At 42.3% G+C, this 25,573-nt stretch overlaps 1 protein-coding gene across 11 annotated transcripts in view; it reads right to left on the bottom strand.

Moving 5' to 3' along the window:
• The window catches only part of TENM2 (teneurin transmembrane protein 2), a 1,234,499-nt gene that overhangs the window by 382,973 nt on the left and 825,953 nt on the right, over window positions 1-25,573 (bottom strand). For 9 of the 11 annotated variants that reach the window (XM_053567520.1, XM_053567521.1, XM_053567522.1 and 6 more), the window contains one exon: window positions 15,160-15,369. The exons of the other annotated variants lie outside the window; for them this stretch is intronic. In XM_053567520.1, coding sequence (XP_053423495.1) covers window positions 15,160-15,369 — 210 coding nt within the window. The remainder of the gene's footprint in view (window positions 1-15,159; window positions 15,370-25,573) is intronic. 11 annotated transcript variants of the gene reach the window in all.

The following is a 25,573-nucleotide window of genomic DNA, read 5'->3' as shown; positions in this document are numbered from 1 at the left end:
TAGCTTCCCATGGTTGAGTGTTTCCTGATAGAATTGGTTCAACTCCAAGATGCTGTCTTAGAAACAATTATTGTTTCCACTAAAATACAACTCTAGCAGAAAACATTAATTTAAATGATAACTGCCTAAATGCTTCAGTGTTAAGAACGCATGTGCCCCCCTTGTGTTTGGCTTTACAAGCACCAGAAAGGAATAAGAATAATAATCAACAGAAATCATAAAACAAAAGATGTGATGGAAAATGACAAAAGAGAGCTCTGAGATTGGCCCTGGGGGAATCAAAGGGAAGAGGGGTGCTGGAATTCCAAACCACCACAAAAAATAGGTTTTTTTTTTTTTTTTTTTGTACTTTGCTGGTTTATTCAGATTCTAGAGTTTGAATATTAACTGCATGGCTTCTCTTTGCTTGCTTCCAGAAATGCCTTCATTCTGTCCGTCCTGCTGCAGAATGAGGGAGCCCGTCTGTGAGCCATAGTCCTCTGCCCCTGCTACTTTCTTAGACCATTCTATGGAAATTAAAACTGGCCCCTGTACACCTTTCCTCCGTCCTTTGACTTCAGGTACTATTTGTTCATTTGCCTAATCTTTGTGAGCATCTGCAGTGTGCCAGGCTCAGGGCCAGCTAAATGAATAGAATAAAAGGGGACACAGGGGAGATATGATTTGTGTCTTCGAAGAACTTTCATTTCATGGTGAATGTTATCAAAGAGCGTGGTGGGGTCCAAGACAGAGGCGACACAGGAAACCACACGAGTGGGCTCTATTCTGCCAACTATTCAGCTGGAAGCTGCTGTGAGGTGAATCGTGTGCCCCTAAAAGGTGTGAAGACCTAAGCCCTGGTACCTGCGCATGTGACCTTGAATGCATTTTGTGACCCATTTGCATATTTAATTCAAGTGAATTTATCCTGGATTATGGTGAGCCCTAAATCCAAAGACTGGTATCCTTACCAGGAGAGAGAGATCTAGAGACCCACAGATGCACAAAGAAAGAAGATGGCCATGTGGGGATGGAGGCAAGGTTTGGAGTTGTGCTGCTACAACGCCGGGATGACAAGGCTTGCTAGCAACCTCTAGAAGCTAGGAGCGGCCAGGAAGGATTCTTCCCTAGAGCATTTGAAGACAACCTCGGTGGGCCAACAACCTGATTTTGGACTTCTAATCTCTAGAACTTTGAGGGAATGCATTTCTATTGTTTTAAGCCAACTAGTTTGGGGTACATTGTTTAGCAAACAAAAACAGAAGTTAAGCCCATGCCTTCCCTGGGCTAGTCCCCCATTATGAATCAATGGGGGCAACTCTCTCAAAGGCACCATCAACTCAGGACAGCAGCTACTAAACAAACAAAGAGAATGATTCCTTTGTATCTATTTCTCTCTGCACTTGCAAGCAAGACAGTAAATTAGACAAAAACATCTTTTCTCATCATGCCCTATGGTACCTTTTCTGTTCTTTCTAAAAGTAACCAAACTCACACTCACAATCACAGATGGTCTCAGATCTAAAAACGTTACAATAACCAAGCTTTAGTGCAGATACATCCACCTTTTTGTTGCCTGAACTGTCCTTTTAGAGCAGCATCACTGAGAGTGCCTTGAGCTTATCTCAACCTGAACCACATGCTCAGTGATGCAAAATGACCAAAGAAATGACCCTTATCTTTAAGTGGTGACAATTTTATGTTGACATAAGTGACTTATATGCATGAAACACCAAGAGAATATTACAAATCAGAATGTAATGAGGTGCTAAATTGAATAAGGCAGACTGTAAGACTGCTGCAATTCTGAACAGAGAAAGCTCTGGTTGGGCTGAGTTGGTTGGGAAGTGTTGGGGAAAAGATGGGACCTATACTTAGATAGATAATAGGTTAGCAGAGGGGAGGAGCAGTAATCACGGCATCTTCTCTGTTCTCATGCCATCTTAAGCTGGGTTGGAATAAAGAGCTAAAGCCCCAACAACTCCACAGGGCTTGCTAATCAGCAGAGGCAGATACAGATAAATCTATGGATTCAAGGAAAATGCTCTAGTGACTAACTATTCCAGTTCACAGCACTTGAGGTCATTTCAAACAGACTGTCCCAGGCTAGGTGTGGTCCTAGCACTCTGGGAAGCTGAGACAGGAAGATAGCCTGTGCCAAGGCGTTCAAAACCAGCCTGAACAAGAGTGAGAAAAATTAGTTAGTGCCATGTCAGTCTACTCCTACAGTAGCAGGAGGTCCCAGCTGCTCAGGAGGCTGAGGCAAGAGGATCACTTGAGGCCAGAAATTTGAGGTTGCTGTGAGCTGGACTAATGCTATGGCAAAAGAGTGAGACTCTGTTAGAAAAAGACAAAAACAAAAACAAAAAAAATCACCTTAATCAATACATATTTGTTTAATGAAAATACGTTTGAGAAGATTAAATGCTACCATTTGGGGGTCCTACCATTGTATTCAGTGTTTGCTTATCCAATCTTGTAACTTTCTTTTAAAATGTTTTCTTTTCATCAAAAGGAAAAAACGCACATAGTTTAAAGGATCCAATAGTTCTACAATGTGTGGTTCAAAAATAGCAACCTTTTTTTCATCATGACCACTCTCCTTCTTCTCAGCAGCAACCACATTTACCTTTTTTCGCTGATTATTTTGGTATTTATCTCCGGTTCTATAAATAGCATGCTTTGCTGCTATTTCCTACATTTTCAATTTTAGGCATTATCTATTAACTTTCAACTATAAAAGATACAGATCTAGATTTTTCTGCTACATGCCCAGGCTGCCTATGTGCCCCTGTGTCCCCCCATCTCTCTGAGGTAATACTTAGATCAGTATCCAATGTTTGTATTATTATTGTCATGTAAATGCTATTCAGAGCTGAGCCATGAAGTAAATGATGACTACTGTTGAGTTCTTGAACATGTATTTTTTTTCCTGGAATTCATTTTTTAAAATGTTACTTAAATTTCTATGTATTTATCACTCTGGAGACTGATTGTTTTGGGTCCAGTTCCTGTTGTGCTGCTTCGCGCCTATGTATCCTGAAGCATTACTTAACTTCTCTGTGCTACAGTTTTCCCATCTGTAAAACTGGGATCCTAATAATACCAACTTGTTGTGTGCAATGGCTCATGCCTGTAATCCTAGCATTCTGGGCAGCTGAGGCAGGTGGATTGCCTGACCTCAGAGGAGTTCAAGACCACCCTGAGCAAGAATGAGACCTTATCTCTAAAAATAGCTGGGTGTTACAGAGGGCACCTGTAGTCCCAGCTACTTGGGAGGCTGAGGCAAGAGGATCGCTTGACCCCAAGAGTTTGAGATTGCTGTGAGCTACGATGATGCCATGGCACTCTACCCAGGGCAAAAAAGTGAGACTCACTCTCAAAAAAAACCAAACAAACAACCCCCCCCACCCCAAGAATCCCAACTTACAGCATAATGGCGTCAAAATCCTCCAGCCAAAACAACACCAGAAAGGAGCACCCTGTGGTCAATGCTTATTAATTCACTGCAATGAGGGAGAAGACCCAATGGGAGTCACAGGGTGCTTCAGTAAAAGAGTGTGAGAAAGGGTTTGTGTTAAGTGATTTTTAAGGGAAAGTTTAAGGAAACAGGTTCATTCTGTATTTGGTGCTATTAGAGTGGGTATGATTCTATGATCTGTTATCTCAATATATTTGATCTATAAAAAGAGCTGTCTAGAGAAGGCTACAACATTAATTAGTAAAGAACCAGCTACTGTTCATTTTAGCCTGGAGACGGGAAGGTCTGGTATTTCTGTGGTTTGGACAGTGACCTTGTTTTTGCTTGTATTTAGGCAAAATCATAATGCTGTCTTACTTTATCTCACTCCATCATAGTCAGGGAGTACTCTCAGTGAGGACTGACGTTCTGTAAGATTGTTCATGTTAAATGAGTGAACACCACGACCTAACTGTGAGTGACATTCTAATTCCTCTTAGCACCTAAACCTAGTGGTTAGTGTTAGGCCTGTTCCCAGCATCAAGGGTAGCTTTTCTGTTTCTTAGTGGAGAGGATTAAATGAATTACCATTTATAAAAATACATAAAAACAGGGTGGCGCCTGTGGCTCAAAAGAGTAGGGCGCTGGCTGGCCCCATATGCCGGAGGTAGTGGGTTCAAACCCAGCCCCGGCCAAAAACCACAAACAAACACCCCCCCCCATAAAAACAATGGTTGTCCTAAAGTAAGCCCTTAATGGTGATTTTATATGATACCAAATACACAGGCAAACAAAAGAAAAAATAGGTAAGTTGGACCACACCAAAATTAAAAACCTTTGGTTATCAAAGGATACCATTAACGGAATGAAAAGACAACCCAGTGAGGGGAGAAAATGTTTGCAAACCATATATCTGGTAAAGGATTGATATCTAGAATATATGAAGAACTCCCACAACCGAAGAACCACAAAACATGGTGAAAGAAATCAGGGATGACACAAACAAATGGAAAACATACATGCTCATGGACTGGAAGAATCAAGATTGTCAAAATGTCCATACTACCCAAAGTGATTTACAGACTCAATGCAATTCCCATGAAAATTCCAGTGTCATTTCCCATAGATCTAGAGAGAATAATCTTAAACTTCATATGGAACCAAAAAAGTCCTTGGATAGTCAAAAAAATCCTAGGCAAAAAAACCAAAACAAAATCTGGAGGCATCACATTGCCTGACTTCAAATTATATTATCACATAAGGTCGTCGTAACCCAAACAGCACGGTAGTGGAATAAATGTAGATACACAGACCAATGGAAGACAATAGTGATCCCAGAAATAAACCACATGGCTACAACCAACCAATCTTTGAAGACGCAGACAACAGTATATGCTGGGGAGAGAATGCCCTATTAAATAAATGGTGCCGGGAAAACTAGATAATCACATGCAGAAGAATGAAACTAGATCCTTATCTCTCTCCATATATAACAATTTAACTCAAGATAGACTAAACACTTCAATGTGAGACCTAACATCATAAAATTTTTAGAAGAAAATGTAGGAAAAACTCTACTAGACATTGGTATAGGAAAAGAATTTATGAGTAAGACCTCAAAAGCAAATATGGCAACAACAAAAATAAATAAGTGGGACTTAATTAAAAAGTTTCTGCAGAACAAAAGAAATAATCAACGGAGTAAATAAGTTAGAGAGTGGGAGACAAAATTCATAAACTATATATCTGACAAAGGGCTCATATTCAGGATCTAAAAATAACTCACTCAAATCAAGAAGAAAGAAACCAAATAGCCTCATCACAAAGTGGGCAAAAGACTATCTCAAAAGAAGATAGAAAAATGGCCAAAAAATATAAATAAAAAGATCAGATTCACTAATTATCAGAGAGCTGCAAATCAAAAGAACGAAATACCCCCACCCCCTTACTCCTGGCAGAATCACCATTATTAAAAAGTAAAAAAATAATTGACATTGCTGTGGTTGTGGTGAAAAGGGAGTGCTTGTTGGTGGAAATCCAAACTTGTGCAAGTTCTGTGGAAGGCGGTACGCAGATTCCTCCAAGAATTAAAAGCAAAGCTACCATTCGAACCAGAAGTACCACTACTGGGAATACACCCAAAGGAAAAGAAATGATGCCCAAAAGGCACCGGTACTAGAATGTTTATCACCACACAATTCACAACAGCACAGATATGGAATCCACCTAATTCCCATCAACTGCTGAGTGGATAAAGAAAAGGTGGCTTTGCTCTTTAGGGTGGCTACGCTTCATCCCTAAAGAGCAAAGAAACAATGCCTTTTGCTGGAATTTGGATAGAACTGGAGGCCATTAACCCAAGTGAAGCATCTAAGGAATAGAAAAAGAGATATGGCATGTTCCTGCTCGTAAGTGGGAGCTAAATGAAGGATATGTATGTCCTAAGGAGCAGTAATGAACGTTGGAAACTAATAAGGGAGGAGGGTGGGAGGGGTGTGAGGTATAAAAAAATCCACCTGTTGAGTATAATGCACACTCTTCTGGTGACGGGTGTTCTCACGCACTGAGAACCCTGACTTCGGTATGATGCAACATCCACGTAACAAAAAATCAGGTATACTCCCTAAATTTTCCAAAATACAGAACTCCTACAACTGAACAATAACAATAAAATATGATCCAATTAAATGATCTGATTAAACATTGGGTAAAGGACTTGAATAGACATTTCTCCAAAGAAGATATACAAATGGCCAGCAAGCCACGCAGAGATGCTCAACATCACTAATTATCAGAGAAATGCAGATTAAAACCACAATGAGATACCACTTCACACTGATTAGGATGGCTACTACCAAAAAACCCAGAAAACAACAACACGGGGTGGGAGGTGTAGAGAATTGGAAGCCTGTGCATTGCCGGTGAGAAGGTAAAGTGGTGAAGCCACTGTAGAAAATGTTATGCCAATCCCTCAAAACATTGAGCGTAGAATTACCATATGATTCAGCAATTCCACTTCTGGGCAGATATTCAAAAGAAGTCAAAGCACGCACTTGAACAAAGATCTGTACACCACTCTTCACAGCAGCGTCATTTACAATAGCTAAAAGGTGGAAACATTGAAGTGTCTAATGAGGGATGAGGGACTAAACAAAATGTACTATCCATGTAATGTGAAATATTATTTGGCCTTAAGAGGAAAGGGATTCTCACACATGCTACAATGTGGATAAAACTTGATGATATTATAGTCAGTGAAATAAGCCCTTCATGAAAGGACAAATATTGTATGATTCCACTTCTATGAGGTACCTGGAGTAATCAAATTCATTGAGACAAATAAAATAGCGGTTGCTCGGGGCTGAGAAGAAAGGAATGGGTATAGAGTTTGGGTATAGAGTTTCTGTTGGGAAAGATAAAAATGTTCTGCAGATGGATGGTGGTGATGGTTGCATAGGACACAGTTAATGCCCTAAAATTGCATAATTAAAAATAAAGAAATGGTAAATTTCATATTATGTATACTTTACAAAATAAAAAAAGTTGTTTATCAAGTTAAAAAGTAAGCAATAGCACCCAATCTTTGCTCTGAATGTCTAAAGCCTCTTCAAGATATTCAGATACATCAGAAAGTCATTAAATATTCATAACAACTTTAGGACTTGTAGATGTTTATTACAGTTTTACAGATAGAAGTACCGAGACACAGTCAGATGAAGTAAGTTGGTCAAGACCACAGTGTCACCGACTGTCTGAGGCATGATTTGAATCCAAGTGGTATTGACTTCAGAGGCCCCTCCACACTCCTAAGCATATGTTTTCTGTTATTATTTCGGGGATGGGTCTAAGAGATTGACCCAAGGCTGTGGCTATAATTTTATTGAAACTTCCCCCCCACCCCTGGTAATATAAATAAATCCTTTAATTCAGCAAAGAATTGAGATATCTCTAGTAAGGGACTGGGGACACTTTTAAAAATGACTTTTGAATATTATACAGGAAGCTACTCAAAATTAAATATAGTCTTTAAGAGAATTTGTGAGAAGTTGCAGTTCTGGGCAAAAATTACCAGGGCAGGAAACTGTGAAGAGACTGTGTGTAGTTGCCGCTCTCTGGACTTGCCTGAGACATCTTTGTGTACGTACCAAGAAGCCAGGGACAGGGACGGAGAGGTTGATGGTACACAGTGCCTGTCGCCTCTGGGATTTCTGTCAATATTAAGATTATTTGCTGAGGAGGAGCAGTTCTCTGTCGTCTGCCACTTCCATGCTTCCCATCTCCAAAGGAATTATCTGTCCATCTCGACTATGTGCTCATTTGCACTGTGGTACAGACAGCAATCCCCACCCTCGCTGGGCTGGAAATTGCTGGGCCTACAAATGACCTCTGTGAGTATGCCTGTGTGTGGGCTGCAAGGAGACACGGGAAAAGAAGGAAAGGTCTGCTCTCCATCTGCTACACTGCCGGCACATAGCAGTGTCAACAGAGACCCGAGCACTATTCACTCCCAATTCTCAAGGCAGGACGCCTTAAAAGGCCAAGGCTGTGAGGGTCTTGGGGAGCACGGGCTCATGATGGGGGAGCTGCGCTTTCTCCCTCCCGTGGGAACGCCATCAACATTTTCAGCTGACGGTCACAGTGCCCCAGACCATTTTCTCACGTGCTGCAGGTGGGCTTCACGGATTTGCTGTGCATGACTCTGTAGGTCTTAGTTTGGTCAATGTGCCAGTTAGTGGGATGAAATTCACACCATACGTGGAGAGGCTGGAGAGCCTCTAACACTGGGGGAGCCTGCTCCTGCTGGATTCAAGGATTTATAAACACTTGGGCAAGAGGGAAGCTTAGAGACCTTTTAGGCCAATGCCCAAACCTTTTTTTTTTTTTTTTGAGACAGAGTCTCAGTCTCTCACCCTGGGTAGAGTGTTGTGGCGTCATAGCTCACAGAAACTTCAAACTCTTGGGTTAAAGTGATCCTCTTGCCTCAGTCTCCCGAGTAGCTGGGACTACAGGCATCTACCACCATGCCCAGCTAGTTTTTCTATTTTTAGTACAGACAGGGGTCTCACTCTTGCTCAGGCTGTTTTCGAACTCCTGAGCTCAAGCAATCTACCTGCCTCAGCCTCCCAGAGTGCTAGGATCACAGGCGTGAGCCACTGTGCCCAGCCCCAAGGCCCAATTTTGGCAGATAGAGAAACTGGGGCCCAGGGCACTTGAACGAGTTGCCAAAAATCATGCTGTGAATGAGGATGAGTGTAGAAAACCACGTTCTCCAACTTCCATGTTAGAACTGCCCCCTCCAACTTGTCAGATGATAAGGGTCACCCAAAAGAAACAGCTAAAAGAGAGTCCTTAGCCCCTGACTGAATCCGGATCCCCAGGGCAAGGGTCTGGGGTACGTGTACTTGCCAGGCACTGCGGGGGAGGGCACATGGTGATGCTACACTTAGTTTTTCACCAACTTTAAAATTTCAAGTCATGACTTTTAATACAATGTTTTGTTTGAATACAATGTGCCATCTGTTATATATCTCAATAAGCCATACAAATATTCTGAAGCTAACATTTAACAGAGGGGTGAGGAGAAAAATCTCTGTCATGAGGAAGGCTGGGTTTGACTCATAGGTCCTTCACTTCCTGGCTTTGTGACTTTGATAAGTTCCTTGACTTCTCTGTGCCACAGTTTTTTCATCTATGAAATGGGTATGATATCAATCCTTCTGCCATGGGGTGTGCTGGGGTTTAAATAAAAGTAAATGAAGGCCAGGCACGGTGGCTCACGCCTGTAATCCTCGCACTCTGGGAAGGTGAGGCAGGCAGATTGCTTGAGCACAGGATTTGGAGACCAGTCTGAGTAAGAGCAAGACCCTGTCTCTACTACAAATGGAAAAACTAACTGAACTTTTTGGTGGGCATTTGTAGTTTCAGCTACTTGGGTGGTTGAGGCAGAAGGATCACTTGAGCCCAAGTGTTGGAGGTTGCTGTGAGCTATGACACCATGGCACTGTACCCACAGCAACAGAGTGAGACTATGTCTCAAAATAGATAAACAAGTAAGTAAATAAATAAATAAATAAAATAATGAAGAAAGGTATAGTAAGTGCTTAGCATAAAAGCTGGGGAGGAAAATGAGGCAAGTCCTGAATGGCTCCGCACATAGGGTATGAGTTAGGGCCGTTTCTGTGCCCTCCACAGACTCGAGCAGTGGTTCTCAACCTCCCTAAAGGGCCGCGACCCTTTAATCCTCATGTTGTGGTGACCCCCAACTATAAAATTATTTTCATTGCTACTTCATAACTGTAATTTTGCTACTGTTATGAATCATAATGCAAATATTTGAGATGCAGGATGGTCTTAGGCGACCCCTGTGAAAGGGTCGTTCAACTCCCAAAGGGGTCGTGACCCACAAGTCGAGAACTGCTGGACTAGAGCATCCTGGCCTTAGTCTGCACTGTTCAGTGGGCTAAGAACCCCTTGGGAGGAAAGGAGGAAGGGCAGTTGGAGTTAGACCTGCCGGGGTGCTAAGAAGTTGCAGCAGGTATCTCTGCACATCTCACCAGACGTCCAAGGGACTTAGGAAAAAACCTGGAACTGGGAGGCTCATCACAAAACAAATCTAACTTGGGAAAGCAAATGAAGTTTGAACTTGATTTCCTGACCCCCCACATCAGGAATGAAAAATAAAGGTGGTTACTACAGACATTAATTCATTTATTTAATAAATACTAGTCAGCATCTACCATGAATCTGCCACCAAGGACACCACCATGGAGGTCCCTGCACAAGGGGGTGATGCTGAGAAGAGAAAGAAAAGCCTGTAAAGAGAATAATAAGAAGTTAAAATGCAAAACGCCAGGAGAAGTGGGATAAACAACCACATCATGGTACAAAGACTTTCGGAAAAAAAGGAAAGAGCCAGATAGTATTATCAGCTCGGTAGAATCATCAATGTGCATAATAATTGCTGTGAGCTATTCAGGGGATCCTAAATTAAATTAAATTACAATGGGCATAATCTGCTTAGGAAGGCAAGAAAATTTATAACATATCAGAGGAAAATTTCTTTCTAAAACCTAAGATACACAAGGGGAAGAAATTTCATTAACATAAAAATGTCCAGTTCTGTGGGCTGCCTTCTTCTTCCTATTAAATCTAGCTCCATTGATGGCGGTGGGGGCCGGGGGAGTGAGACTGTCCTGGAGAGGCGCCTTAGCTGCCACCAGAAGACATCAATTCTTTTTTTTTTTTAGTTTTTGGCCAGAGCTGGGTTTGAACCTGCCACCTCCAGCATATGGGGCCAGCGCCCTATCCCTTTGAGCCACAGGCGCCACCCAGAAGACATCAATTCTAATCTCTGTATGTGTGACATAAAACAGGTTCTGGATGGTGACATAACCTGAAAGTCTGCTAAGTCCTATACCATTTCCGTTATGAGCAATGATGCTTCAGCTTTATTCCCTATAGAACGTGCAGATTACATGGTCCTTCCATGAAACTAAGGTTTATCATCTATGGATCAAGTCAAGTTTTGCCCTTGAACTATGCAATTTTTGGACATTTGAAGGATTGTTCTTAAACTGAAAATGTTCTCTATTGCTTACTTGGAGGGAGCTTATGAGAAAGTTTGACAGGAAATTAGCAGGTATACGATAATCACTGAGAATTCTGTTGTCTGGATGAACACGTGATATCCTTCATGGAAATTTCTTCCCGGCCTTATTTTGAGGTTTCACAGAATTTCCCTGAAGCAGGTGACTTGTTTTTAATCTCACATTGGGTCACACTCCTTGTTCTTTCTGTTTCCCTTTTTGCTTTGGTTGCTAGGAAGCTTAGAGTCAAGTTTTTTGTCTATCTTAAATAATGAAACAGGACTTTATATATCAAGGCTTGTATCTACGTTTTCCACCTAGATTTTTCCTTCACTTTTATTGTATTACCTAATTATAATTTTAGAGTACTATCTTTTTAAACGCTTGCTATAAGCTTTAACAAACTATAGAGGAAGTACAAGAAAAGAAATTAATAAACGAATGAATAAAGCTCCTTTTCTATATAATGCCAGATAAATAAGATGATATTTACTTAACATTTAATTATTAAATTAGCCAGGAAACTGAATTCTTGGACCACTCTAGGCAATTGGAACCTTGCAGATTTTGATGTACTATTTTCATTTAGAATTAGTGAAGGCATTGCTTTTTAAAAAAGGGTTAAGACACCCTTAATGTGCTCAGTTACAAATGGAGATTCTCTGGCTAGGACAACTGCTTTGCCCATAGGACCAAAAGAGTTCCAGCAGAGACACCCAGGTTACCTTTATTCTATATAGTCTGATGTTATGAATAAGTGTTCCAAGACCCTTTTACTCAGACTATAAAGAAAACTAAACTTCAACCTTTTGTACGGGGAGGTAAGCCAGTGGTTTCAGACATGCCATGGCCACCCATCTATTTTCGGTATCATATGCTGATAGCAAACTGCAGACTTTATTCTGATTTGGAAGGTAGTTTCATTCTTCCATCTGTGGAAGAATGCTGCTGGGATCCAGGTTTTTTTTCCAGATGAGTTATTTCATAGGATTTGAAATTATGCTTCCTCATATAAGAAATATCTCTGGAGCTAACCTGTTCTGGAAGCAGGTCAGAACACAGGATAAACCACTAGCCGGAGCTCAGCTCTCTGAAAGAAAACGCTTAAGGGGGACGGAAACACCCCTCGTAAGCATCTCACTAACCATACCTGGGCATCTGCTCAATTGGTATAGATTGGGGGTTAGAGCAATTTGACTTCAAAGGTGGTGGGATTTTAGTACTGTCCACTAAAGAATACACTATAGTCATAGAAAATAATGACAGTCAAGCCATAAGGTGAAGCTTTGTTGGTGCTTGCAGGAGGTTTTCACGTTGGGCAAAAACATTTTAGTTCCTATAGTTTATGTCCAGCTGATCTCTTTAGAAAAGAGGTTCCTTGGGCAGGAACTGAGAGCTGTGGCTCTCCTAATGATGGGCTTCACCAACATCAGATAACAACAGCAAAAGTCAGAGGAGAGTAAGAAATAATTTTTTACTGTCCTGTGTGGGCTGAATGTGTTAGGAGGTGTTTTATTTCACCTAAGAAAGAGACAAAGACCAAACTGGTACCTGATTCTCAGAACACAAGGTTATCGCCATGAGACCAACTTAAAAAATTCTGTGTAATTAACCAGCTAAACACAACACACCCAAACACATGGCACTTTTTTTGTGGTGTGACACCTTCTGAAAAATTCAGCCCCTTTCATCAAACTCAATTCACAGTGCTCAGGCACAGCTCTGCACTCTGCAGCTTCTGTGTCAAACTCTATTTTCAATCCTTTGTATCAAATTTAAATTCATGGCAACTGCATTCAGATCTCGATAGAATCCCCAATTTGCCCTGGACCCCAAATCCATTCCACAAGGAACACACACCCACAGGTACACAGAGAGATGGGCACACACATACTCATACTTCATTTGCTCTCATTTTCACGAAGCCAGAGTCAAGAATTTTGAATTACCGCCTGTTGGCTAGAGCTTTGACAAACTCTCAGATAAGAACCTCCTGAAAACAAGGGTATTGCACAACTGGGTCTTTACCCTTCAGTTAAAAAAATCATATCAGCATAGCTCTTGTTTGGGATAAAAAAGGTCTCTTAAATTTTCAGTGGTATTTTCTCCTGTTACCGAAGCTTAAATCACTATCAGCCTTAAGCGAGCTGAACGAATTGGTGTGAGTGATGAAAAACGGACGTTTGACTCTGAACACAGAGATCTGTTGTGTCCGCCAAAATGAGGTCTTGATTAGGCATCACCCTAACAAAAATACTCCATCAACAAGTTATAATCTGATACGCTGCCCCAAAGAAAAGAAATGACTCACTGCATTATCACTAAGAAAACATTCTGGATGGCCCCAAGTTATGAACTGACCTCTCTTATGGAAATCATCTTTGCTTGTATATCTATATATGCATAAAAGGATAAAGTTTGTAAAAGCTCATTTTCTCTCTAATAATTGTCTGTTTTTAAAAAGCTATCAGCAGGTGCACCTCATTTCAAAAGCCTCTTGTCCTTCATAATGCAATATTCATCACGATTACATAGTATGAAATAAAAAGCAGCAAAACATAAGCGAAGGTAGTTCAATTAAATGCAACATAATATCTGTGGCAAAAAAAAATGGCGCTGTAGCTAAAATCAGGTTCTGATGAGAGAAAAAAGGGAATATATTTCCACATATTTTTAATTATATAGAATTTCCTCAAACATGATTTTTCATAATATATTCCATTAAGTTAACATCATATTTGAAGAAAGAGCATTTTCCGATTTCATTTTAAGCCTGATTTTGAGCAATTACAGTGTCATTGTTCCGCAGTAGAAAGGTTGAATTCATTTACTGTGTGGTTATGCTAGTTATGATTGATGTCTCTTCTCCAAATGATAAACCAATCACCCCAATGATGTAATGTCATTTTAAGAGTGCCATAATCACATTTCTCTCAAACTAGAAGCTCTGATGAGTTCTAATAAAGATTTATGGTAGATTAAAGGCCTTCATAATATCAACAATGGATTGCTCATTTGATGAGAGATTTGATTAGGTAATTTTTTTTGAAAAAGAATATGAGTTTACTAAATATATCAGGCTTAGCTTTGAAGAAGGGCATGGGCCATCATAAGTAGCAGTCCATCATTCCATCCCTAGAATGAGTCATCTTAAATGTATTTGGGAGGTCTTCTCTAATTGTAGAGGTTGAGGCCAGCAGTGGGTAGCACACACTCATGGATGGAGCCAAAACACAGTCTCATCAAGGAACACTCTTGGCATGGAAAGCTTTGCACTGCTTTTGACGGGATATGCTAATGAACAAAATGAGTGGCCAATTCAGAAGAAAACTCTGAAGCCTTCAGGTCAGGAGCAATTAATTTCTGCGAATGTCTCTCCTTGGGCCATGGGCACGTAAACCCTTGATAGTGGCCACCACCAAGAGGAGAAATCAAAATAAAGTATGATTATTGCTGGACCCAAAGCAGTTGCCCCTAAGATATAGAGATTGGGAGTTGAGACGGTGGCCACAAAATCCTCAAAAGTGGAAAAAAACCTATGTTCTGTGAATGTGAAAACCACAATGAGAACTATGGATTTAAACGTAGCATTTACCATAGTACCATGTGGTTGGCTTGTTATATTCAAGTGAAGCCGTACCAGTAGAAGGCTATAAGAAAGGTCACCACCTAAACACCTCGGACTTGGCAAGACATTTGGCATTTGTATCAAGGGAACACATTTTCATCATAAAATCATCTATTCAAGCAAGAAAGAAGGCAGAAGCCAACTTTTGAGAATCAAAAGATCTGAAGCACACGCGTCAGGTGTGTGAGGGTGTCCAGGGTCACTGGCCTATGACCAGCACCTCATGTCTCTGTACTTCCCCTCTGAGACCAGCATGCAGCAGGGGCAGCTTCTTCCACTGAAAGAGGCCCAAACCCCATGATGATCAGCAAAACCTCTTTGGTAACTATGACCTCCAGCAAATGTATCTTGGAACTGCCATGCCATGAGATGACAAATGCGTTTCACCCTGAGGCTCCCCACACCACCTTCTCCCCAGCCCTTGTTTCAGAATCATCATTTTGCAGGAGAATTAAGAATGTCACTCACAAGACACCACACAGTCAGACACCATAGACTTTCCTTACCACTGCTGGCGGCTTGCTGGGGCCCTGAGCATGCTCTGAGCAGGTATGAATTGGGGGAGAATTCCTCATCGGGGTTGGTATCCATGATTTGATGGGAGGTGTTGCTGTCTAGCAATGGCATCTGGCAGCTAACTGGTGGAGGATTATGTGAGCTAGGCAGCTGAGCAGATGGGAGGAGGCTAGACGAGGATGTAGGTGGAATGGGACGACCTGGGAAAGAGGACAGAGGGGTCAAAGGTCAGCAATGAGGGTCGTGAGAGCATCCCAAGAAAGTTACATTGAAACCAGCTCACAATACAAATACAAAAAAAAAAAAAAACAAAAACCCAAAACAAAATGAAATGCTCCAGATGTATATTTCTTTTTTTTTTTTTTGAAGGATTTGATGTTTCTCCAGAAGTGCAAATTAATACTACAGGTAGTTGCATATTTTAGGAAAAAAAGGGTGAGCCTAAACAGAAAAGCCGTCTACACAGTTGAAATGGAATTTGCCTGGAAACTACCCATTTCTCTCCATTTCCTTGGCTGCAGTCCTAATGTGAGTCCCCACCCTCTCTTCCTGAACTAGCTCTTTGCTAGTCCCCCTGCTTCCCCTCTTGGCCCAGTCCTTTTGCAGTCCCCATTGTCCCCATCCTTTCTCCAGAGCAGCCAGAAGGAACTTTTAGAGCTAAGAATTAGGTCTGGCCCCTCACCTGCCCGGCACTCCCCAGTGGCTTCCCTTTGCGTGTAGAAAGTCAGCCAAGCTCCTTGCGTTGACACACCTGTCTTGGCTCCTCTGGCCCATGGCTGCCTCTCCTCCCTCACCTCTCCTAGGGGCCCTTCCAGGATTCCACTTGGCCCCTTATTCTCTAGCCGACAAGACCGTCTTTACTTCCATTGCTAGAACCCACCAAGCCGCTTCATCTTCAGAGTCTCACTTGGTACTTCCTGGGCCTGCTATGTGGGACATCACCCCTGTCCCTGCCATCCTGCCAACGTTGACAAGCCCACTCCTGCTCTCCCGTCACCCTTCCAAGCTCTTCTTCTTGAAGGTCATCCACCAACCTGCTCTATCTAGCCTACTAGCCTGGTTTAAATTTCTGCAGAGCCCTTGCTCCTAGCTGAAGGCGGGCCTCTTATCTATTTCACTCACCCTTGCATCTCCAGGGTCTTCCCAAAGACTAGCACTTGCTGAATGAAAGAACATATGGATGAGGCAGGCTGAAAACAAACGAATTTGCCCCCGGTAAAAGAAGAGAGGTGGAAGGGGTGACGTATTTGCACTCCGAAGAGTGGGCCAATGCTCTCATTCTCTCTGTCATGTGGTTTTTTTGGACACTAGAGAAACATTTCTACAAAGAGACCACAGCCACTTCAGCCATGAGGAACCGCAGCCAGTCCGGCAGAAGGTGGCAAGTGGCTTGGAACTGCCCTCGGGTCAGGAAGTTCTCCAACACGGAGGCTGCAGCGGCTTCCCTTCCGCAGGGCAGAGAGCTCACACGAGCCAAATTGCTAGATGAGGATAACCACCCTGTGGACTCTTGCCTGCTTCATCCTTACATCTTGAGGGGCTTGCATCCTAGTCTGTTCATTGGAGAAAATCAGGAAAATGAGCCCACAGGATATGCACTGAACCTGGGGGTGCGGAGGGAAGGGCAGGATGTTGGGAAAACCAACGTTCAGGGTTCCAACCCAGGGAAGAAGTGCCTGAGTCTAGAGGGATGTGTTTTCCCGCCTTAGATGTGCCAAATACACACAGGCATCTTCAGGGGTCTCAAATGCATGTCAGTTTTTGTTGTCCCCGTTTATTATTGCATTTCTTAATTTATTATTGAGTGCATCAAAGCTATTTATGAATTAGTTTGGTTCGATCAAATGCACGCAGACTTCGCAAGACGCTGAGGATGCAGAATAAGCAGCACACTGCCCCTGCCCTCGGAGAGGCCACAGCCGGGCAGGGAGGCAGACAGGTACATGCACCATTTCAAAACCACATGACAAAGAACAGGATAGGGACACATAGTGACATGGTTCTGTGGGGGCAGAGGAAAGGGATGCCTGGTCCTATCAAAAGAGGATTCCTGGGAAAGAGGATGCCTGAGCAAACTTCCCAAGAAACGGGCAGCGAATTTTGGTGAGAGAAAACAGGAGGAACAGAGACCACTGGCCTCTTACCATCTGGGGATGGGAGTGGCAGAGACAGGAGAGAAAACGCTGTCTAAGGGTAAACGCTGGGGGTTCCTGCCCAGGAACACAACACCACCGAGGACAAGTCATCCCTCAAATTGATCAGTGGATAAATGGAGTTTGATTTGAGAAATTCAATTCATTTGTAGCTTCTTGGGAGTCACATAAGGCGTGACAGTTTTGCCAGATGCTCAGGCGAAGGTAGACTGAACACATCGGCGTGTCAACAGAATCGGCACTAACGTTTAATCAATACCTTTTCCCATAGGTCTCCTTCTAATAACTGTCGTTATTATTAATATTTTAACGGCTAATGTTTACTATACAATAACCCTCTGCACTCACTGTGCTAGGCCTTTTACATGTGTTATCTCATTTAACCCTATGAGGTTAGAATTATTGCACAGTCCCAGAAAATGAGATAATGCATTCCCATTTTATAGATGAGAATACTGAGACACGGAGATGTTAAGTTGCATAGCCAGGTAAGTGGCAGGGGCCAGGAGTCAACTTGGGTTTGCCTATTCACACATTCCCCTGTTGGCCACTCTACAGGCACCCGCTCAAACAGCATGGTGACAAAAAAGGAAGAAAGAAGCATTAAAGTAGGGCAATGGCTTATGGGAGATCGTATTTGCAGGTTCCCATCTCCTAATCTCAAGGGACACATCAGATTTCAAATAGGAAACATTTCTTTGAATAACCATTTACAGCAGCTATCATCTGACAGAGTTCAAAGTTTTTCTAGTAATTTTTCTATAAAGTTCAAAGTATCTCATTCATAGCAACTTCGCCCTCTGCCTTCTTCAATCCCGAACTCGGAGGGATCCCAACCAGGGCACTGTGAAGTCAGTGTTGACGTCCACTTAGCAGCAAGGCTCTGGTAGGGACAGATTTTAACTCACAATCAATAGGCTTTAAAGTTTATGCTGCTGAGCCATATCTGAAACTACATGTTGAGGAACAAGGATGGCTGGAAGCCAATTTTTAAATTCCTTTGAGTGACTGAGGTGGAACTGAAGTTCAAGTGCAATTTTCCAGGAGCCTGATATGATAGTTGCTGTGAAATCATTCTTTACGTGAACTTTTTGAAATTTTGTTCAGCATGAATTCATTTCATATAGTACAGACGGAGCTGCTTTTTAATTTATACAAATACAGACAATGGAAGAGCAGTCATAACACAATGAAAGCGCTGGGGTTACTTCAGTGTATTGAGAATACACATCACAGAATTGTCGGATTCCTGTTATTTCCCTGCTCCTGTTAAGCCTGTGCTTTGGTAGCTCCTTCAACTCTGCTTGCTGGTGCCCACCACTACTTGGGAGACATCTCAGTCCCTAGATCTGCCCCTAGTCAAGTGATGCTGGTCTCAACTGGCTTTGTCATTTGCTAGTTTTGTTCACTTGTGCTACATTCCCCCCCACCCCGATTATTCCCACTGACAGAGACCCTCTGTACAGACACAGTCGGGTTCCAGGGTACAGGGAAGGAAGCTGGAACTTTCACAGGCTCACTTCATAGATCGTGATTTCTTATAGAAAGGCTTAGAGGGGGACAGACATGTAACCACGGGATATATACTTATCTGGTTCCCACTTTATGTATTACCAAAGCCCCTCACCTCAAAAACATGTTGCAAGTTTCATTTTTAATGGGTATAGCATCCTCAGAAAATATACAGAAAACTGGGTTTAAGTGATCTATTAAAAAGCATAAAGAAATGTACAAGGGCAGTGATACACCATTTGTGAAACACATACATTCTTGCATATGTGTGGTTGTGTGTGTGTTTTCTAAGATCCCCAGGTAAATCAAAGTCAAACTAATTATCTGTGTAATTGGATTCCCCATGTCCTCAAACATGAGGGCTAATGCAAATTCGCTAATATATCTGTTTACGGGGAAAATTTTCTGACCAAGGGACCTATGGCAGGCAAAGCAGTTTCATGCTAACTCTGATAGACTGGTTTGGAATGAGAAGGATTCTGAGGAAGCCCTCGATTTGGTGGGAAACAGTGATGTCATCAGTTAGAAATCCCAGGGACATGTTAGAGGAGAGAGGTACCAGAAGCCCAGGGCTCATTTGACACATATGCCCAAGGTCCTCACTCATCACCTGTTTCAGCCTCACCTAAAAACATTTTCTGGGTGGCGCCTGTGGCTCAAAGGAGTAGGGCACCAGCCCCATATGCCAGAGGTGGTGAGTTCAAACCCAGCCCCGGCCAAAAACTGCAAAACAAACAAACAAAAAACCTTTTCCTGTACTATCTGTGGTTAAAGCCATATTGCTCTATCTCAACCACGGCACCATTTTGCTCCTTAAATTGATTAGGATCTGGATTTAGTCCCTCCAGTTCAAAAGGCCACAATCTCCTTTCCACCCCCAAAGCAGTAAATATTATCAGTGAAATTGTTGCTCTACCCAACCATTTTTAATATATTCACTGATTTATGATAGAGGGCAAGTTGAAGATCAATTCCCAAAGTTCACTCAAAACAACTAGTTCTTTTTCATTCAACAGATTAATAGCAAGCAGATGTTAAAAGGTTCTGTGTAGGCAATGCATAATTGATTTATGTTGTGATGGGGTGTCAGGATATTTGGTGGAGCAGAGAGACATACTAAGAAGACATTGAAAAAACTGTACTAGGAATAATTGCATCCAAAATAATAAGTTCAATGACCTCACTGCCAATTAAATATATAACCTTGCTTTGTGCTAAGAACGGAGGTAAAGGCCGGGCACAGTGGCTTACACCTGTAATCCTAGCACTCTGGGAGGCCCAGGCAGCAGGATCGCTTGAGGTCAGGAGTTTGAGACCAGCCTGAACAAAGTGAGACCCTATCTCTACTAAAAATAGAGAAATTAGCTGGGAATGGTGTCATGAGCCTATAGTCCTAGCTTCTTAGGAGGCTGAGGCAGGAGGATCGCTTGCCCAGGAGTCGGAGGTTGCTGTGAGGTATCCTAACGCCATGCAACTCAATAGCCTATGTGATAGAATGAGACTCTGTTTCAAAAACAAATGAAAACAAAAAACAACAAAGAAAACGAGCTAAATATTTTACATGTATTTTGCTCTTTTAACATTCAGAGCTTTTCTATGAACTAGGTATTATTATCTTCTCCACTTACAGGTAAAGAAACTGAGACTTAGTTGAACTACCTTTCCTAACATTGTACTGTTAGCAAGCAGTGGAGCTGGGATTGAACCAGGTCATCCAACTCCAAAGCTGAAGTCTTCAACGGTTCATGCTACCTTTTCCTAAATGAGCCAGAGTGATTGCTAGCAAATGAACAAGATGGGAATCCCAAACTCCTAGCTCCTTTTCTGGAACGCATCATAGAAATCATCCTAGTGGAGGTAATTAATTATGGGCAGAAACAAAGCTTCTCCGAGAAATAGACCCACTGCCTGCTCACACGGAATAAATGATTTGTAAGGAGAGAAAGAAGTTCTTGAGTCAAAAATTGAAAATCCTCTGTGGCTTTATGAGTCTAAGAACCTAATAAAAGTATGGCTTTTGTGTTAAGTCTGAATATTGCAAAAGGATTGTATTAACATAGGCAAAAGGATTTAGACAATTTATATTTAAATTCAAACATGAGGATTTAAACAATTGTCCTCATGATATTTCCTGATACCTGCAATGTATTCAGACGCTTGACTAAATTATCCATTTCGCCCTACATGTTTGGGGTTGATGAAGGTCCTATTGTTGGAGTTGAAAAGTATGAAAAATTTACATTATTTCTCTGTAAATAAAAATATTTTTAATCCCTGAGATATTGTCCTCCTTTTGTTTGAATTCAATGATTTTTTCTATATGGTTCTACTTGCTGTAAGTTCCATAAGAGTTCAGAGTACATCAGACTTTTCACATCCTGCCTAGCCTGGTGAGGGGCCTGTGACAGGATAGTCTTCACCAAGATACGATGGGCTTCCATGGTGCTGGGGCGTGGCACCCTGGCTAGTCCTGCAGAAGGGCACCCCAGCACGACCCTAGTTGGACTCCCTGCCTCCAGCTGGTATTACTCACCATGAATAAGTGGGTGAAGCCACTGCCCAGCTGCTTAGCTTATTTTATGTGCTAAACACCAGGCTCAAGATGCCACACATTGTTGTGAAAAGTGGAGAATCGTATGTAAAGCCCATAAAACTGTGTTTGGCACACGGTAGGCACAGTGGAGTAATGAGACTTGAAGTGATTGGTTCCAGTTGGTTCACAGGTACCTACTGTGTGCGCATGACTGTGCCACAAATGGGGAGGTTGTCATTCTTTCCCACTGGGGCTGAATGTGGGACACAGTGATACTGGAACAACTGCAACCCTCTCACGTGCCAAAGAATGGAGTCAACAGTTGGAAAGCAGGGATGTGAGATGAAGGGAGTGACATTCCTGATGACATCATTAGGACACCTGGATTCAGCTGTGCCTGAAGCAACCCTGGCTCAGGATTTTTCAATATTTGAACCAATTTATTTTCCATCTTATCCTCTTTTTTGTTTGTTTTTTCTTGAAGCCAGCTTGAGTTGGTTCTTGTCACTTTCAACCAAAAATGTCCCCCTTAAAATGGACTTATTTCCTATTAAATCATGAGAAATTGAAAATGGTGGCGTGCCATAAAAACTACTTATGAAAGGAGGCATTGAATCTATTTATAAGAATATCGTGGGCATCAAAGATTGGGGAAGAGGTGCAGGCAGGTGGCCGTCTGCTTGTACCAACCGAGCATATACTGTAGCAGCTTTCTGTCCTGGTCGTCAGGAGGAACTCAGAGAGCCTTCTGATGGGCACTGAGCCTTACACAACCATATTGATGTTGGGGTGCTCAATTTCTTGCCTTCATCTTAAATTAAAAAAAAAAAAAGAACAAATACAGTAGTTTCAACCACATTTGTAGAATGCAAAGTGACCCCAAAGAAATAAAACATCTTAAAATTAAGATATGTATTATATATTTATATTTTATTTCTTATATTCACATTATATTTACATCATAATATGTATTTGTATACATCTGTGTATCTACCTACTACCTAGATTCCTGGCAGCAGGCTGCTAATATTGAGTGTTAATGTTGGACCAGATCAGTCACGCTCAACTGAGACAACTTTGCTTTCCAGGGGACATTGGGAAATGTCTGAGAACATTTTGGTTGAGGTGGCTACTGGCATCTAGTGGGTAAAAAATCAAGAGTGCTATAAAACAATGAACAAGGCAGTCTCTCACAAAATCCTACAATGAACAGGGCAGTCTCTCACAAAAAAGAATCACCTAACCACAAATGTCAATGGTGCTGAGGTGGAACAACCATAGGTTAACAAGTGTTCCAGAACAACCTGACCCAGGGCAAGACCCCATCTCTACTGAAAAGAGTAAAACTAGGCAGGTGTGGTGGTGGGTGCCTGTAGGCCCAGCTACTCGGGGGGCTGAGGCAAGAGGATGGCTTGAGCCCAGGAGTTTGAGGTTGCTGTGAGCTGTGATGCCACAGCACTCTAACCTGGGTGACAGAGTAAGACTCTGTTTCCATATATTTGTATATATGTTCTTTATGTTCCATGGCCAAATTTTAAGGAGCTCTTTTTTTCCCAATTTATAAGCATCGAGCAGTTAATAGAAGTAAAACATTAGATTCAGTCAGTTTTTTTCCCTCCAGCCAAGAAAACACCAAGCAACTACCAGGGGGAAATCTAAGTGAGGGAGAGGCAAAATTTCCTCAAAGTGAATCTTCTTACCACTGAAGGACGTTATAGTGTGTTTTTCTCCAAGTCCAGAGAAGAGCTGGGCTGCCTTTACGGAGGCAGCAGATTGGGGGGAGAATGTTTTATCTCCATTTACGTTAGTTAACCTCACCTGAGGAACTGTCATTATGGCCTCTTACATCTCCCCGATGAGGCAGTATCAGCCTGACCAGTTTGGCTCTATTCCACATCAACCTGCGTAAAGTTTTTATTTTTACAGCGGAAGACCTAATTGCTCTCTTCACTCACACTTCACTGAACTCACTAAAGCCCAGTTAAGCATTTTCTTGAAAACAAATCGTTTTCAGATGGCCTTGGCAAAACTATCCCCTGCGCACAAGCCATTCTGCATAATTCATTGGAAGGGTGGCATGCTGCTGGACCTGCCCCAGTTAAAGGGGCCTCTTGCTGGAACTGGAGCATGAACTGTCTTCACAGTTTGGGGCCCTGTGCATTTGGGTGTTGTTACTATATCTCACCAACACTCCGCGTGTTTATACAGCACATCTTCCTGGCAGCATTGCACTTTGGAAGGTGTCAAATATAGATGGGGCCATAGATGGAGAGTGGAGTTTATTTTTGAAATAATATGATTTCTATAATTTTCCAATGCTAGCCCTTTCATCTTCCTGAGCTGAAATTCAGTGATTCTGCACAGCTTCCTCTCGATGAAGTTAATACCCACCCACCGTATCTATGGTGACATAACTGTTTATCAAAAGGCCACAGATTCTTAAATACCGTCTGACCAGAAATTCTTAGTTGCTTGAAACATGCACCTTAATTACTTTCCCACCTCGAGCTTAAATTAAGACATTCACATGTACCTAGCGGCTACCACATTGGACAGCACGACCTGGGTACAGTTGTAGCTTTCTAGTTACTGGTTTACTTCCCTTGTGTGTTTCTCCCTTTCATACAAGGACCACCATCTACCTGAATGCACTAATTTTCTCAGGTCATGCCTTCCAAGACTCTACTGCAGTGGTTCTCAACCTTCCTAATGCCACAATGTGTCTTTATTGTTGAAAAGAGGTGATGACCCACAGGTTGAGAACCGCTGCTCTACCGCCTACACAGTCCAGTTCAAGTGCTTGCATGCCAGTCATCTCTTGCCAGACCCCCTCACTCGCTATACTCCAACCACACCAAACAACTGTGGAGAACATAGAATATGAACTTTCCCCTCTTCCTATCCCTCCCAGGGTATGGAAGATGTTCCCCCCTCATTCATGCAACCTTCTAAAGACTCAGTTCAAGAACCACCTTCTTTTTAAGGCTTTTCTTTTTCTTTTTTCTTTCTTTTTTCTGAGATGGTCTCACTCTGTTGCCTCTCACTCTAGAGTCTGACTCTAGAGTGCTGTGGCATCACCATAGCTCACAGCAACCTCAAACTCTCGGGTTTTAGTAATCCTGTTGCTCTGGCCTCAGCCTCCCGAGTGCCTGGGACAACAGGAGTGCATCACTATGCTTGGCTAGCTTTCTCATTTTTAGTAGAGACGGGGTCTCTCTCTTACTCAGGCTGCTGTCAAACTCCTGAGCTCAAGGGATCCATGTGCCTCAGCCTCCCACAGAGCTAGGATTTTAGGCATGAGCCGCCGTGCCCAGTCTTTATAAGTCTTTTCTGATCACTCCACCCACCGGTCCCCAGGACACACTTCCATCATGGTTCTTGTAACATATTTCTATTTAATTGTCTAAATGTGAGTGCCCCTGGGTAGAGATTGTGCATTACACATTTTTGTATCCTAGCACCCAGCTCAGAGCCTAGGCACGGTAAACAGCACCATGATTGGCTGCTTGTAACAATATACTCCACATGTATATGGACGGACATGAAATGCTCAACGGTACTGACGTCCTGCTGGTCTTATATCCTAGGTGCCTCTTGGTGGGTAAGTGTCTTGCCGCCAAGTTGATTCTGATTTTAAATGTTTTCTTTCTTTTTTTTTTTTTTTATCAAGTGGCTTAGAATATTAAGTTGCTGCTTCATTCTGTGCTCAAATGAAGGCAGATTTGGTCTGTCACAGACTTAGAGGAAAAGCTATTAGATTCATTAAGAGACAATGTGTTGGTCTCCAAGGTAAGTACCTTTATAAGAAATCTTCAAGAGGGATGGTGTGATATTTTTGGCCGATCTTCAGACTTTTGAACCCACCTCCCAGGTAAGATGTTATTTCACTCTAGTTATGAAAACTTCTCATCCTAGGGAGCTACTTGGGAGATACAACCTAAAACTACCTGAAAACTGAAGATGACAGTGCTAAACTATGTGGGCCAAGCAGTCACCAAGTTGTCCCTCTGTGCTGAGTGATGTGCACAAGACACAGTGGGCTGTTTCCTTGCCCTCCTGAAGCTACAGTGTAAGAGCTTACTTGGGGCGAAACTGCTAGAGCAGATTTAAAGAAATTGCATGCCCCTGCCAAAACAGTTGCCAAAGGGCGCCCCTGAATAACATGTCTCTGTGATGCAAGGGAATGTATCTCACTCATTTTTATGT

The sequence above is a fragment of the Nycticebus coucang genome, chromosome 17 (assembly GCF_027406575.1).
Source record: "Nycticebus coucang isolate mNycCou1 chromosome 17, mNycCou1.pri, whole genome shotgun sequence".
Lineage (NCBI taxonomy): Eukaryota > Metazoa > Chordata > Mammalia > Primates > Lorisidae > Nycticebus > Nycticebus coucang.
The sequence above is the reverse complement of the archived record's forward strand: the minus strand, read 5'-3'. Positions and strand labels throughout refer to the sequence as shown.